At 37.7% G+C, this 16757-nt stretch overlaps 1 protein-coding gene across 5 annotated transcripts in view; it reads left to right on the forward strand.

Moving 5' to 3' along the window:
• LOC121443115 (rho guanine nucleotide exchange factor 9) overlaps positions 1 to 16757 on the forward strand; it is a 142602-nt gene that overhangs the window by 44175 nt on the left and 81670 nt on the right. For all 5 annotated transcript variants that reach the window (XM_041644794.1, XM_041644795.1, XM_041644797.1 and 2 more), the window contains exon 2: positions 3023 to 3202. In XM_041644794.1, coding sequence (XP_041500728.1) covers positions 3023 to 3202 — 180 coding nt within the window. The remainder of the gene's footprint in view (positions 1 to 3022; positions 3203 to 16757) is intronic.

The following is a 16757-nucleotide window of genomic DNA, read 5'->3' on the forward strand; positions in this document are numbered from 1 at the left end:
TTTTCCATTTTTCACCTTATATCATCACTACTATTTTCTAAAGTAACAAAGTTCAGAATCAAAGGTAGATTTTCATGTTGTTTGAAAGGCTTTTTGGTCTTTAAGTATGAATAACCACAGTGAGCAGATCTGTGCACACAGCAGGTCATTGAATGCATGCTGGATGAAAAATGAATGTGTGGGGTACGATAATGTATGAAAACCTTGTAGCAAATTAAAATTTAATTCTGTACAGAAAATGAATACATATGACCAGTTTTTAGCTCAAATTTAATTTACTTTTATTAAAAAACCCAGAAGATGGGAGAAGAACATTCTTTTACTCTGACAGGTATTTATGGTAAACGTGCTTAGAAGCTTCTTATAGCTTGAAGACCCTCTGAATTCATTATATTCATCATACCTCTGCATACACAACAGCCAGCTCTTGGCTCAAGGTTTTATAACTCATGCAGCAAGTAGGAGTATAGAACCGCATAGCATAGCTTATAAGTTAAAAGTAGATTTTCCAGGGAAAGGCTATATCTGCATTTGAATTTTGTTTTTATAGATGGTGTCCTGAACAGAGGGCTGATATTCAAAGCTAACAAACTGTAGACACTTGATCAGAATCTGGGAATATAGTTCAAACCATAAACACTCATGGTCCTCTAGATTTGGTCTATCTGGGTTTATTGTGCTAATTTAGCAACACTCAGTTTGGACCCATCTTTAGTTTTTATCTATAAATATTTATTTTACTGAGACTACTTTTCACATCACTTTGATGTAATACTTGACAGAAACAAAGTAAGGGAGAAATTTATTTTGGTGCATGGTTTTTAAGGATATAGTTTATCTTGGCAAAGAAGGCATGGATGCTGGGTTGTCTCTCTCTATAGCAGCAGGAGCATATAGCAATTTGTTCTTATCTTGGCAGATCAGTACATGGAGAGCTTGGGTTTTCATTAGAAGTGTGTTTAATTTTCAAGGTCTGCCTCAAGTGACCTTCATTTAGGTCTGATGTCCCAAAGATTCTATAAATTCCTTAGAACAGCACCGCCAACTGAGATAAAGTTCTAAAACACATGAACCTGTGTGGGGCATCCCACATTCAAACTATAAAAACCAGAAACTAGCAATTCTCTTTCTTCACTGAGACAAGATCTAGCAGAAATTGATTATTTTTCTTTGGAAGAAAACAAGATCAACATAAAAATGAATCTTGTTAGAGAGGAGATTAAGATCTCCTTCCTCAGAGTTCCTTAAGGCCATCTGTTTTGATGTTGACATTCTTGTAAGTTTAGTATAAGTGAGCCCATATTAGTAGTATGGTTTGATGCTTCTGAGGCTGAAAGACCTGTTTTGGTAATTTATTCATTATTACTGGCAGAAAGACAAGTTTATTTCACTGAACCTCAGTCTTCTCATTTTTTAAATATGGCCAATAGTGAAAAGCAGCTTATTTAGTACAGACCGTGCATTATGCTGGGTGAGGAAACCGTTTGTGAACAGTGAAGCACAAGGTATTGAAAATACATTTGAAAAGGTCCTGTTAGATATTTCCATACTGAGATTTTCCTGTGCCTAGATTGCTGTGGAGAGCATAGAGGTTAGACTCCTGAGCAAAGAAGTATGTCTTAGACATGGCCTAGGAGATTAGTATACCAAGTCATAAAAGCAGTGTATATTATATGTATGTGTTCATATGTGTACAGTGTTCTGCATATTCATTTTCTGATTGGACTGTAGCATTCATTCTCTGGACAATGTATTATATGATCGGTCTGTTGGAGAGGCTAAATATTCTTCAGATGACAGCTCTGCTGTCTTTGAAATGTTTTATCTTTGGTATTATGGAACTATGATTTCCTCAGGCAGACGTTTCTTCTTCAAATAGGCTCAGGGAAAAACTTATTTATAAATTGGCATGTTCTGTAATTGAGTATGGAGAGAGAGTGTTTGAGTCTTTTTGCCAGGAAGGCCATATGTTCTCTAATTCCAAATTGTGCCTCTACAAATGCCGGGGAGACCAATAGGTACAAGGTGGGATAGTTCAGGGGAAAGTAAACATGAAACCGTGGTCAGTAGCCAAGGAGAGGCGGCCTAACTCCCACTCCATCCTTATCTACGAGCTTAAATGAGTGTCATGACTATATGTGTTTTGTTCATGTGCACGTGGTAATGGATAGATGTTTGCTCTCCGGTGTGTGGAGCCCAGTCCTGATTTCTATGAAATTCAGTCACCCAGGTTAAGATCAAGGACTGCGCATACCCTCTACCTCACTGAGTGGTCTTTAGTTCTTCATTATCAGTTTCTTTTTAATGTATCAGATGAAGCCAACACGGACTCCCTAGCTAAACCACAGGTCCGCTGAACAAATTTGTTTATGCATCTAAGCCAGAATTGAGTTCATCGTGCACAGCAAAGGAAGCCATACTCTTTCATACCCATGATCTATGTAAATGGAATCGAGCATGGGTGAGAGTAGCAACTGTAGGACTGGGGTCGGTTGTGTTTGAAGAATGCTATACTCTCTTATCACACGGGAAGGCATATGGTTGAGTTAAATAGTATGCTACCAACTCTCAATTGGTCAGTTTCAAGGAGGAGGAAAAAGGGAAAGGAACATGAAGAATTGAAAACAAATATGCCTGCACTTTATTTTAGTCATTGATGCTAGCCTTTCTACTTTAAAGATCCAGGGCTGCTTTAAAGCACCAAGGAGATATGGATAGAGCTTTGTTTGTTTGTTTGTATTCATGTTGGGAAGAAGAGTTCATGAAAATAGATGAAAGCATGATGCTTTGTCCATATTCACATGCTGGATTATTCCATGCACTGGCTAATCGAGAAATGACAGCATTGTTTGTCTTGTAGTCCAATATAGCTTGCATGTTGGTGTCATTTCCCCTTACCGCCACATCTCACCACCGGAACATGTAAGCATTTCCATTATAAGTAGAGCATTTGGGGTGAGGGAATGCTCAAGTAGACTAGTCAGATGTATGGACTGAACACATTCTCATTTTGTCTCCTAAGCTGATCACTGGAGATTCCATCGTTAGTGCTGAGGCAGTATGGGATCACGTCACCATGGCCAACCGGGAGTTGGCATTTAAAGCTGGCGACGTCATCAAAGTCTTGGATGCTTCCAACAAGGATTGGTGGTGGGGCCAGATCGACGATGAGGAGGGATGGTTTCCGGCCAGCTTTGTGAGGGTGAGTGCCAACCTTCACTCTGCTCTTCTCTCATTGGCTGCCTAACCCAGCTTTCCCGACCCACACTCTTGCTCTATTCCTTTTTCTCCTTGTCTTTTCATTTCTTTTTCTCTTTCTCCCTCTCTGTCTCTTCATCTCCTTCTTTTGCTTCACTCCTACCTTTTTCTTAAATCTCTGCCTTTCTAATCTTTTGACCTCTCTTCTATCTCTTGTTTATTTTGGTTCATTCTCTGCTGCTCACCTTTTCCTAAGTCACTTCCTTTGTTTGATCTTTATCTTTCTAGATTTGGCTTGGATAGTTTTGAAGTCTTTTTCCCCAAACCTCTATGTAGCTGTGATTTTTTCACCTTTCTATTTCTTTTCCTCCACCTACTTTATTTTCTATATCCCCCTCTTGATCCTTTCTTCTTCTAGATCCTTCTTATCTCTTCCACTCTTCATTTTTGCTTATTCTCTTCTCTTTCTCCTTACATCAACTATTCTTCTTTCCTTTTTTCTTTGTTTCTCTCCTTGGAAGAAGTATGAACACCATTATGGACTGGTACAGTCTTCAGCTGTTAATGTCAGAGTGTGTACTCCCTGTTCTCAAGGGGCTGAAGTTTACTAATCTCAGGTCTCACTTCTTATAGCAAAGTCAAATGGCTGGGATCTAAGACATGCTATGTATGGAAACAGGAAACCTGTAAAGGCTTGGAAGGATATGGATTGTTTGATGTTTTACCATAAAATTAATACCGTTGTTCTGTAAGGTCTCTGTTTCCACTAGGTCACCTTTTAACAGGTTGCTATTAGTGATTATAACTGACCATGTGTTCTAGATCTTGGCTTTCCTTGAGGTTGTTAGTTTGAATTTGTTCTTTGAGTATTGGAAGGGCCAGATTCTCCCATCTGCAAAATGGTCTTGACAATCTTTTTTTTGGGGGGGGGGCAGGGGATATCACAACGGAAAAGAGACAATAAAAAATTCTTTATGGGAAGACAGATAGCAAAGAATTATGAGGGTGTGTTATGGCCACCCTTTCTATAACCTATATCTTTCCGTTAGTTCCTTCTAGAATGCCGTGTTCCTCTTTTATATTTTTAAAAAGAAGTCTTTTTTGAGAATTTTGTACATGCATATAATGGAAGTCTAGCCTTTAATGGTGTACCAGCTCCTGTGGTTTAATGATTAACACACTGGACTCTGAGTCCAGCAATCGGAGTTCGTGTCTTGGTGGAACCTGTTCCTTGAGGAAGAGACTTGGTCAGTCATCCTCATCAACTCAGATCTCGAAACCCAGTATAAATGGGCTGCCCATGCATGCTTCGGCATTGCTAGGGTTATGTTTTACTTCCCTTCATATAATAGAAGGTCTTTAATTTTTTTTTCTTTTTTTAGTACTGAGGAACCCAGGGCCTCACATGGCAAGCTATATCACCATCTTTATTGTTGGTGTTTCCTCTAAGATAAGGTTTAAGTATTCTGGGTCTCAAACAAAAGATTAGAGGCCTTGGGCTTTTGGAGCTCAAATTGCCTAAAGGTTGGCCTTATGGCATGTATTTTGAAAGGAAGGAGCAAAGTGCTGAAGTTAACTTGAAGTGCAACTTTACTAGTTTTTACCAATATGCTTTTTACTTTTTATTTATTTTTTGGCAAGGTTTTCACTGAAACATAGGGACCACAACAGACTTTCTCTAAGAATTTAATGAACTAAGACATGCTAATAAAGATTTAGCACAGTTTGACAAGTATAAAGTACTTGAAAAATGACTATTTACATTTTAGTTTTCATCATAAGTATAGCTGTGATCATTTTTACCCTATATCAATACTGGACATATTAGTTGAAAGAAAAACCTATCCTGCAAGGGCTATCAACTTATAAAGCACAGTGAACTGATTGATAGGATTTAGGTGTTGGCAGCACCCTGAAGTAGGGAAATAGATAAAATCATCTCTTAGCTCCTATGCCGAGTGTTTTCGAATGAAACATCTAATTCTTCATTCTCCACTTATATGGCTTATTTTGTTAACACATTGAAATGTTATCTGTGTCCCAGTCCAGCTTTACTGGTTGATGAGCCAATCCCTAGGGTATTTGAAATGAAGCCATCAATAACCACAAGACTTACGAATGAATGTGGATCGCTATGCACACAGAGCTTGTGCTTCTTCTGCTGACCACCCTCTCTGTTTTAAAAGAATGATTAAACCACACTGAAATATTAATATGTTTTGTTTTCAGGGAGACAGACCATAGGATGAGAAGGAACATTGAACACATCAGGGTGGCTTGGGGAAGTTAGTGTCAGGGTCAAAGTTTAGAGAATAACCATGAACATGCACTGATGGTTTTGAGACCATAGCTAAAATGAGTGGGATTTCAGGCACATATCCCCAGTAGCCATTTTGTATAGAATCACAAAGGAACAGATTAATAAAACCCAGAATTTTAATGAAATGCCACCCCCTCATTTATTGTATAATCATCTGAATAGACAGTTTTCCAAAGAAGACATGAAATAAATGATCAGTAAATAATTTTTCCAAATGTTCAACATTTTCAACCATCAGGAAAATGTAAGTCATTAATAAGACTACTTTAAAATATAATCTCATCACAATCAGAATGGCTAACATCACATACCACCACTACCACCACCACCATTACCACCACTGGAAACAACAACAACAACAAAAAAAACCAACAAATGCTGGTAAGAATGTGAGGAAGAAAAACTTTATGCTGATTGGTAGTGTGACCTTGTGTTGTCCCTATGGAGATGAGTATTAATGTTTCTTGAAAATGAAACATAGAACTGCTATCTAATCCTGGGTATGTGCTGTGTTAGTTTTTATAGCTGTGATCAAATAACTGACAAGAAGCAACAAGAGTTGGTTTGTTTAGGCTTATAGTTTGAGGGAATATAATCCATCATGACAAGGAAGGCATATGTTTTCATTTGCATTCTGTTGTTGCGAGAAACACCAGACCAAAATACATCAAGGAAGATATTTTATCTTATAAGTGTTAGGCCATCATTGAGAAAAACCTGGACAAAAGCTCATGGCAGGAACTTGGAGGCAAGAACTGAAGCAGAGATCATGAAAGAATGCTTCTTACTGGCTTGCTCAGCTTGTCATCTTATGTAGCTCAGGCCCGATGGTCTAGTGATGACATCACCCACAGCGAGCCAGTCCCCCCACCACATCAATTAGTGATTAATAAGATACCTCACAGACAAGACTACATCCCAATCTGATCTAGGAAATTCTTCAGTTTAGATCCCCTCTTCCCTGGTGACTCTAGGTCTTTTTTAGTTAAAAATTATGGCAGCATGGCAACAGAAGCTTGAGACAGCTCTTGTCACCAGTCAGGAAGCAGAGAAAGGTTAATGCTGATGCTAACTTAACTTTCTCTTTTGTATTCAGTCCAAGAGCCTAGCCTGTATCATGGTGCTGCTTACATTCGGGGGGAGGGGATATCCTTTTCTCACATGAACTTTTTTGAAGACATCCTCATGTACACCCCTGAAAGTATATTTTCATAGTGGAAGATTAGCTGCCATGATTCCAAAAGCACTCTCATTTCTACCGCAAAGATATGTGCACATCCACATCACTGTTGTGTGCTGCACAATTCATAAGAGCTAAAACTACAGAACCAGCCTTAGTGTCTATCAACAGCAGAAGCCATAAAGAAAATGAGAAGAAAGAATTTGCAGAATGAGATTTTATTTAACTGTAAATAAGGATGAAATTTGCAGGAAAATGGATAGAACTAGGAAGCATTACGTTAAGTGAAATAAACCACACTCAGATAAATGGGAATGTGTATAGTTCCTGAAACTAGAAAAGGGACCATGAAAGAGGAAGAAGAGCTCTTAAGGGGACTTTGAAAAGAAAAACAAGGTAGTAGAATACATGTGACATGGAAGTAGAAGAGTATATATTGAGGCAGATAGTAGAAGAGAGTCTTGGAAGAGGAGTGACTATGAGAACAAGGTATGTATGAAAATACTATAATGATACCTGTTCCTTTATATGCTAAATAAAAGAAACAACTTTAAAAAGAAGGGAATGCTCCACTCAAATGCAAGCTAGCTTAATAAAACTCTTTAAAGATAAGAAAATTATAATTTTTTTTAAAGAACACTTAGATCAGCCATTCTAAACCTGTGGGTTTTGACCCCTTTGGAGGTTGAATATCGGGTATTTACATCATGATTCATAACAGTAACAAAATTACAGTTATGAAGTAGCAGTGAAAATAATTTTGTGGTTGGGGTTATCACAACATGAGGAACTGTATTAGAGGGTCACAGCATTAGGAATGTTGAGAATCATCGCTCTAGATGCTTTTATGTTGGAGTTGGTGTGTAAAAATGTTATTTATTATGTTTCTACTAGAAAATATAATGTAATAAAATACATAGATGTAGTTGAAAAGTAGTCACAAGAAAAAGTAAAAAGTTACAGGTGAAATTAAATGTCATATATTCCAGTATATTCAAAATATTATAGAATATCCAATAATATCACTATAAAATCAATAATGCTTTATTATTTGCATTTTAAAATATATTATATATGTAGAATATAGCTCAATTAATATTAGTAACGTGACTAATTTCTACTTTCCCAATAACAAAAGTACAAGCTTAGAGTGAATAGTATACAGATCTGCAATGTTAATGACAGAGCATAAACTATAACAGGACTCTAGTGTTTTCTACAATATCAGTGTTTATCCCGTGAGTATTTAAAGTAGTATCCCATGTCTGCTTCAAATTGTACTCAACACTAACATTTTATTTTCTTTGTGATCTCTTTCTTTTGTTGTTTTAAGTAGAGTCAAATGGGTTCAGCATCACTGCTGGGGACACTTGGGGAATACCATGGAAACGTAGATGTCAGCTACAATGCTGTTGTTAGTTAAAGAAATGATGTTAAGCTATTTAATGATTGATAGTTTTATTAACTCCAAGATAGACCTTTTAATTCTCATGAATATTTATGATTGTGTTTAAATTTATAGTACCATTGTGCTATTGTTGAGGAATCCCATGATGAATTACAAAGGTTCTTTTCTAGTAGAACTCATAAATTAGAATTAATTATGTCTGTTTTTTTGTACTGGTTTTAGTTGATGGTAGAATGGTATTATGAAAGCCGATACTGTCTGGCTTAGGAATTGCTACTGGTATGATAAGTGATGATGGATGATTGGCATTTATTTTTTGTTTGTCTCTGAAGCACTATCTAGAGTCTAGTTTAGGTCTAGGTAGCACATAGACATAGTACTTTAGTACCTTTAAAGTAGGCTTGTGAATGGACAGTTTCCTGGGATGATACATATATATGTATGTATGTGTATATGTATATTGCAGAATACTTGTCCAATTTATTGAGACTCACTAAAAGCTGAGATTCAGTATCTTAGAAATGGATACCTAGGTTAAGTGGCACATAATAAAAAGAAAGTATAATAAAGAAGACTTCCTTCAAACGGCATATCAAATGGATAATTTTGTACATCATCAAGCTAAACTGATGACCGGCATAGTGAGAAATCTCCATTTCCTACCTGAATGTCTCATTTTTTTGTTAACGTTCAAGTCCGAAGATGAACAATCAAGGGTATTTTGTGTGGTTCTGTTCAAGATAGACACTTGTTAGCATGCTAAAATAAAAAAAAAAGCATGGAGAATCTGAGAAACCAAAATTCTTGCTTCAGTTCTGTCATTAGATGAACAACTTAATCATCTTCCTATGCGTCTTCAAGGCTCAGGCTTCCTTCTTGTAAACTGGGTATAATGGGTCTTGTGAAAATGCTTTTTAAGTTGTGATATTCTAGGTATATGAAAATAGAAACTACGTGCCATTGGCTTCTGTAAGGAGTTATTAGATATATGTCTTCTCTCCAGTTAAATCTGTCTCCCCCATTGTTCAGAATTCTATTCTTGTGTATATATGTTCTTGGTTTCTTTTCTTTTTGAAGTGAGAATTTGGATTTATAAGAGCAACACAATAGTCAGTGTACCATCTCATCCATTGATCAGGTTAGGTGAATCAGATCATGGAGAACATCAGTGCCCATATCTTATTGTAGAAATCTTTACCTGCTTTCCTGGGCTTCTTTCCCTGGGAGCTGAGAAAATTTTGCTGGCACACGATTGTGTTTCTAAGTAACCTGTGGTCGGTTTTAGTTTTCCCTGCGAGGGACCAATTTCAAGTCATTCAGTCTGTTTTCCTTTGATGCTGTGCAGAAAAAGAATCTTTGTTCTGACATTGGGCCATGGCCTGGGGAGCGCATACATTAGGGCAGTTTTTATATAGGACACAAAACACCTTGTTAGTAATGAGTGGTGAGGTCTGTGTTACAAGGCATGGGTTGATTCAAAAAGTAAATAGTTGGCAAGCAAGGTAACTCAGCTGGAAAAGGTGCTTACTGCTGTGTGCAATGAATGATCTAAGTTTGATCACTTGAACCCACATGGTGAAATGAGATAAACAACTTGAGTTTGGCAGATTGTTCTCTGTCCTCTATACACATGAATGTGTACTGCCCCAGCTCACTCCTCAAGAAAACCCAATAAATGTGTATATGAATGTATGTATATATATATATATATATATATATATATTTAAAGTTGTATAAATTTTTCTTGTTTGTTCTTTGTTCTGTTCTGTTTTCAGTTCTAGATTTCTTTGGTATCTTGCTTTCCTGGAAGTTGGGACATAAAAGGATTACGTGAGACTGGCAAGATGACTCAGTAACGCGCCTGCTGTGTAAGCAAGCATAAGGACCTAAGTTTGAATCCCTAGAGTCTATATAAAAAGCAAGGCATGGTGCCATGTGTCTGAAATCCTGGCTTATCAGGTTTGGCCAGTCAAGGGGTCCAGGGAAATAGGTGGATCTCTGAAACTCGTTGGCTAGTCAGCCTAGTCAGTGACCTTTAGGTCTAACTGAATCAATGACCTTCAGGTTTACTGAGAGATAATCCTCGAAAAAAAAAAACAACAAAACAAAACAACAACAACAAAAAAAAAAAAAAACCCGATGGGAGCATTTGAGGAAACACACACACCTAATGTCTGCCTCTGGCCTCTATGCATGCTTGCATACAAAAGTACATGCTGATACTGACAGGCACATATGTCACCATACACACACACACACACACACACACACACACAAGTATTAGGAGATGCACTACTATATGGGCATCGCTATAAATCTTAAGGAGTTAGTTTTCTCATTTAGCAGAATAATAGTACCAGATTTTCCCCTAGGGCTTAAATCCTACCTAGTCTCAGGTTCTGGGCCCCTTTAATGACAATAGTTCTGAGTTTAGTCTTGTGGATCTTAAATCCAATCAGAAAGTAACTGATTAGCACCATAATATTTGTGTCACTCTTGCCAGACTGGTTTAAATGTAGCTGCCAGAGTTTACAGCTGGGTAAGATGGATTATTTCATTCCGCCTGCCCCAGAAGCATGCATATAACTTTCCAATACTGTAAGAGCTAGCCAGTAGGGATGAGGCTTTGAGTCAGTACTAGCTTTATTTCTTTCAGTGTTTTATGAATCAAGTATGTGGTATCCTCAACAATTTCTGGATGGTAACCAAAAGCAATGACAGTGGCCTATAATGATCAAGTTGGCTTCATCTCAAAGACTCGGAGATGGTTCAACATATATAAATCAATTAATGTAATCTATCACATAGACTCGGGAACAGAAATAACATTCTCATCTTACTAGGCACCAAAAAGTCCTTTGACAAAATCCAGTATCCCTTCATAATGAAAGTCCTGGTAAATCTAGGGATAAAGGGAGCATATTTCACTGTAATAATGGCAATATTCAACAAGCCCACAACCTATATCATGATAGAGAAAAAAGTTAAAGTATTTCCACTAAAATCAGGAATAAGACAACTGTCTACTCTCTTCACCCTTGTTTGATATAGTGCTTGGAATTTCAGAACAAGAATACAAAAGAAGGAGATAAAGAGTATACAAATAGAAAAGGAAGAAGTCAAAATATCTTTCTGTGTAGATGCTACTATACACAGAAGAACACGAGGATTCCACCAGAAGACTACAACTGTTAAACATATTCATCAAAGAAACAGCATACAAAATTAACTCAAAAATTAATGGCCTTTCTATTTACAATATATCAAGAATGAAATCAGGGAAATAATTCCATTCACAATAGCCTCACAAATTGGAGGGGTAATTCTAAAAAGGAAGTGAAAAAAAAAACTTTAAAGAAAGAAACTGAAGGAGAAGCCAAAAAATAAAGACCTTCCTTGTTCACAGACCCATAGAATCCATAGTGTGGAAATGCCCATCCTATCAAAAGCGATCTACAACTTCAATGGATTCCTCTTCAAAATTCCAATGCAATTCTTCACAAAAATTGAAAAAAAAACCTTAAAATTTATATGGAAACGTACAAAAAATGAAGGATAGCAAAAACAATTTTGAACAGTAAAAACACTGCTAGAGGTATCGCCTTCTCTGATTTTAAATTGTAACTACAGAACCATAATAACAAAAATAACATGGTATTGGCATAAAATAGACACAGTGACCAATGGAATATAATTGAAGATGCATGAAACAGCCCGCATTCCTATAGTCACTTGATTTTTTTTCTTTTTACATTGGGGCCAACACACACACACACACACACACACACACACACACACACACACACATTGCAGGTAAGGCAGCATGTTCAACAAATGGTGCTTATTAAACTGGATTACTACATAGAAAAGAATGAAACTAAATCCTTGTCTCTCACCCTTCACAAAACTCCACTTCAAATGGATTAAAGTCCTCAACATGAGACCCCGTAGCCTGCATCTGTACGAGAAGAAAACACAGGTTATAGCCTTCACCTTACAGGCATTAGAAAGGACTTTCTAAAGAGGACCCAACAGCACAGGCATTAAGACTAACAATTCACTAATAGAGTCGCATGAAACAAAAGAGCTTCTGTATAGTGAAGGACACACTGCTGCCTAATCTGCTGTCAACTTGACACACAACCTAGAGCTATCTAAAATGAGGGAACCTTAACTGAGGAAATTCCCCTATAAGATACAGCTGTAAGGCATTTTCTTAATTAGTAATTGATGGGGGAGGGCTCAGCCCATTGTGGATGGTGCTACCCCTGAAATGGTGCGGTTCTAGGTTCTATAAGAAAGTAGGCAGAGCAAGCTAGGGGGAACAAGACAGTGAACAGCACCACCCCCACCCCACATGGCCTCTGCATCAGCTTCTGCCTCCTGGATGCTGTCCTGTTTGAGTTCCTGTCCTGGCTTCCTTCAATAATGATTAGTGCTGTGGATGTATAAGCCAAATAAACCCTTTCCTCCCCAAGTTGCTTTTTGATCATGGTGTTATGTCTTAGCAATAGAAACCCTAACTAAAACAGACACCGTCACGCAAGTAAAGAGACAGTTTACAGAACTGAGAGAAAAAAAATCATTACCAGCTATGTGTTTTCCACACCAGAGACAAAACAAAGTGTCACTCAGTGAGGTCAGATTAAAAGTCCTTTATTTGTCAGTGCTCTAGCGCAAACTCACACCAGGAAAAGATTCTGGACCCCAAAGTAAGCAGGATAAGGTTCCTATATCCCCAAACAATTACATCACAGCAGAGGTAGGCCAAAAAACAAAGGTTTCAAAAGCTTGAGTTGATTAAGTAATTTGTTTCATTTTGTAAAACATGGATCTCTCCAAACTTCAGATACTTTAGAAGGCTCTGCTTATCAGGATGTGGATAGCAGGGTCTGGGAAGCAGTTGAATGAAGCAAAAGCTGACATTAGCTAAAGCTAGGGTAAAATGGAGTCACTTTGGGCAGTTCCCTACGCATCTGACAGAGGGTTATCATCTAGACTGTACAAAGAACTTAAAGAAAAAAGGAACCCTCAACACCAAGAAAACAATACTATTAAAAATTGAAACTTGGAGTTAAACAGATAGTTCTCAAAAGGAGAAATGCAAATGATTCATAAATATTTTGTGTTTAATGTTCAATAACCTTAAGTATCAAGGAAATTCAAATGAAAACTACTCTGAGATTTCATTGTAGCCCAATCAGAATGGCTAAGTTCAACAGGAACAAAACGACAACAGATTCTGGCATAAATATGGAGAAAGGAAACACTTATTCACTGATGGTGGGAGTGTAAACTGGTACAACCACTATGGAAATCAGTGTGGATCTTCTTCAAAACACTGGAAATAGATCTGCCACATGCTCCAGCTATACCGCTCTTGGGCATAACCCAAAGAATTTTATATCCTACTACAGAGTCACCTGATTATTCATGTTTATTGCTGCTCTATTCACAGTGGCCAGGGAATGGAAACAGCCTAGACGGCTTACAGTTACACAATGGAATGCTTGTTAGCTGTGAAGAAAAATGAAGTTTACGGGTAAATGGATGGTGCTAGAAGTATTGTGAGTGAGGTAGCCCAGACTCAGAAAGGCAAACACTGAGTGCTCTTGCTCGTACGAAGGTGCTAACTTTGAATCTTCAGACACGTGTGTTTAAATAGGAATACCTATATTATTCAGGAACCCAACACTGGACTGATTGGGTGAGCTTTCAATAGAGGAGAGATAGGGTGTAGGTGATATAAAGGTGGAATGATGAACGAAGCAAGAAATATTATATGTGATATGGGCTGGGACAGAAGGATAGAAGACTTAGTATGGGGAGGAAAAATTAACACTAAACTTTTTAAAAAGCCATATGGAAAGCTACTGCTGTAAAAGCTTCCTAAAACATTTGCATATACACATATTTTTATAAATAGTTTAAATAGAGTTACACAATAATGGGGTGACAGTATTTTTCTCACACCATAAATTATCATATACAAAGCCTAATGGAAAGAAAATGCATCTATAGCCCTCCTTCCATTGTCAAAGAGAGGAACATATGGACATATGTGGAGAAATCTATGTGTAGTACTCAGAACCTGGAGTTCTTGGTTTGAAAGCTGCTGAAGACGTTTAGGGGACCTAGGCATTTTATATTCATGCCCCTTTCCCTCTACTCCCATGACCTTTCCATCCCTTCTCCCTTGTCACTGGCTATTACTTAACCTTTACTACTTATGGAAAAGTTTAATCATTCCTTTTCCCATCTCAGTTACAGATAAAAGGCAAGGGAATGCAGACTGAAATATAGGATGTGATCCATCAAGGATCCTGTAGATAATTAGAATTATTATGTTGAACCAGTTTCCAGTTCAGCAATTTTGATTATTCATTGGTGTTTATATGACATTATATTACCCATTAAGCTATATTTGACCATCTAAAGATGCATGGAGATTAAATTTTCTTTTTTCTCTTTCTTTTTCTTTTCCTTCCTTCCTTCCTTCCTTCCTTCTCCTCCTCTTTCCGTCTCTTTCTCCAGGCATGTGCTTTGATTTTAATTATGTAATTCAGGCTGATCTTAATTTTATGATCCTCCTGTTTCATCTTCCCACTGCTGGGATTATGAACCATGCACTACCATGCTATGGTTAGAATTTTGCTTTATGTAGCATAAACTTCTCTATGAATCCCTTCTTATATAGCAACATCAGCATGTAACCTTAAATTTGTTCCCATGGATTATCTAAAACAAACTACCAGTTAGGTTACCGTTAGTCTACTGACGGCTCCCGGCCTCTTCAAGTCATTGCTTATGGCTTAGGATGGGCCTAGGAGATTTTCTTTTTCATCCAAACAATACTCTGCTTTTCTGGAACTTCTACTCCTGAAATGGGTATATATGGCCAAGACCACTGGCTCTGGAAATTATTTTTCTTGGTTGGAATTAGACCCTTCTTATTTATTAATAAATGTCTAGGAACAGGTAGCGGCTTGTGCTTTCTGTGCTACGGTGACCATATTTTTGTAAACTAATGATTTAACAGCGCTTACCTGAATCTTTTGTTAAGAGAACCATACAAAATTATGCAGTAGAAGTACTGACAATATATTTATTGCAGAGGAAGCATTTAACAACAGTACTGCCGATACAGCAAACTTTTAATGCTAATGTCAGAAATGTGTTTCTTTTTCCTTTCTTGCCCTCTGTTTGAGAATATTCTCTCTTTCTATTCAAGGGTCTGGATTTCAAGATGAGATCCTCCAAGCCTCTCCTATCCTCCAACTTCTAGACGTTTGGCTTCTTTTTTCAAAGCTTCTTTTCTTTTTAAAGAAAAGGTTTCTCTGTGTAGTTCTGACTGTTGACTGTCTTGAAACTGGCTTAGTAGATCAGGCTAGCCTGGAAATCAGAGATCCACCTGCCTCTGCCTCCTAGATACTGGGATTAAAGACATGTGCCACAACCTCCTGGTTGGCTTTCAGCTTTTATCCATCATTTAGATGAGTTATTCCATCTGAATCATCTTCTTGCTGCTCCTACATGTATGTTGCTAAGTTTAACTGGGTATACAGAACTCAAGTTCCATCTCATTCGGCCACTTGTCCAAGGACAAGATCTACTCAGAGATCTGAACATGCTGCTAATGTCAGGCTTTCAACGTAATAGTAATAGTATTGTGAGTAATGAACCTGCCTCATCTATAGTTGGACAGTGTGCTTTTTTTTTGGTTACTTGGTTTCTAGAAAGAAACATAATGTTACTGCAGTAGTACCTTAGCACTTAGCCTCCATTTGTAGACAAGTACAGTACATAGGAGGCTAAAAATAGATTAGATGCATCAAGGAACAGAGCTATAATAGCAGACCTATAAATTCTTCTCATTACTCATTACTCCAGCCCTGCTATCGTTTTTGCACAAAGGTAAGCAGATAAAATACTTAGGATAATGTGGGAAGAGATGTAGTTTTCAAGTTGAGGCGAGGAAGGATCATATGGTTTGAGTAGCCATTAGAGAATACCAAAGCTTGTATAAAGAACAACAATGGGTGAAAATATAAGGAGAGTGTTGCAAGAGATCACGTGGCAAGAAACTAGCCAGATTTGAGATATATCTACCATTCTGCAGGATAAGAATGAATGAGACCCTACCTTTGCAAATAGATGGTTTAGCCCAAAACATGTTTCAGTAAGTTATTTTTATCCCTTAGGCTGACACCATCTGCCCCTAGAATTATGAGGTAACATCTGAGAAAAGCTTGTCCTTTATAGTCATTGAAGAGTTTAAGATTGCATTTTTGTAGGCCGGGCGATGGTGGCGCACGCCTTTAATCCTAGCACTCGGGAGGCAGAGGCAGGCAGATCTCTGTACGTTCGAGGTCATCCTGGTCTACAGAGCTAGTTCCAGGACAGGCTCCAAAGCCACAGAGAAACCCTGTCTCAAAAAACCAAAAAAAAATGCATTTTTGTAAATGTGTTCCTACTTTCCTCAAATCTTATCATAGTTGAAGAGCTACTCCCTCACAACCTGTTTCGAAACAATTTCTTACAGCACTAACAAGGGGAGACTTAGGGTCCAAGCTAGGCAAATTGATGTCCTTTCTCATGACAAGGATTCCTAAGGTGAGGTGTCAAGGTTACCAAGCCAGTGTTTTATCACA

The sequence above is a fragment of the Microtus oregoni genome, unplaced genomic scaffold, assembly GCF_018167655.1.
Source record: "Microtus oregoni isolate MIOR12 unplaced genomic scaffold, Mior012 000100F_ref0000014, whole genome shotgun sequence".
Classification (NCBI taxonomy): domain Eukaryota; kingdom Metazoa; phylum Chordata; class Mammalia; order Rodentia; family Cricetidae; genus Microtus; species Microtus oregoni.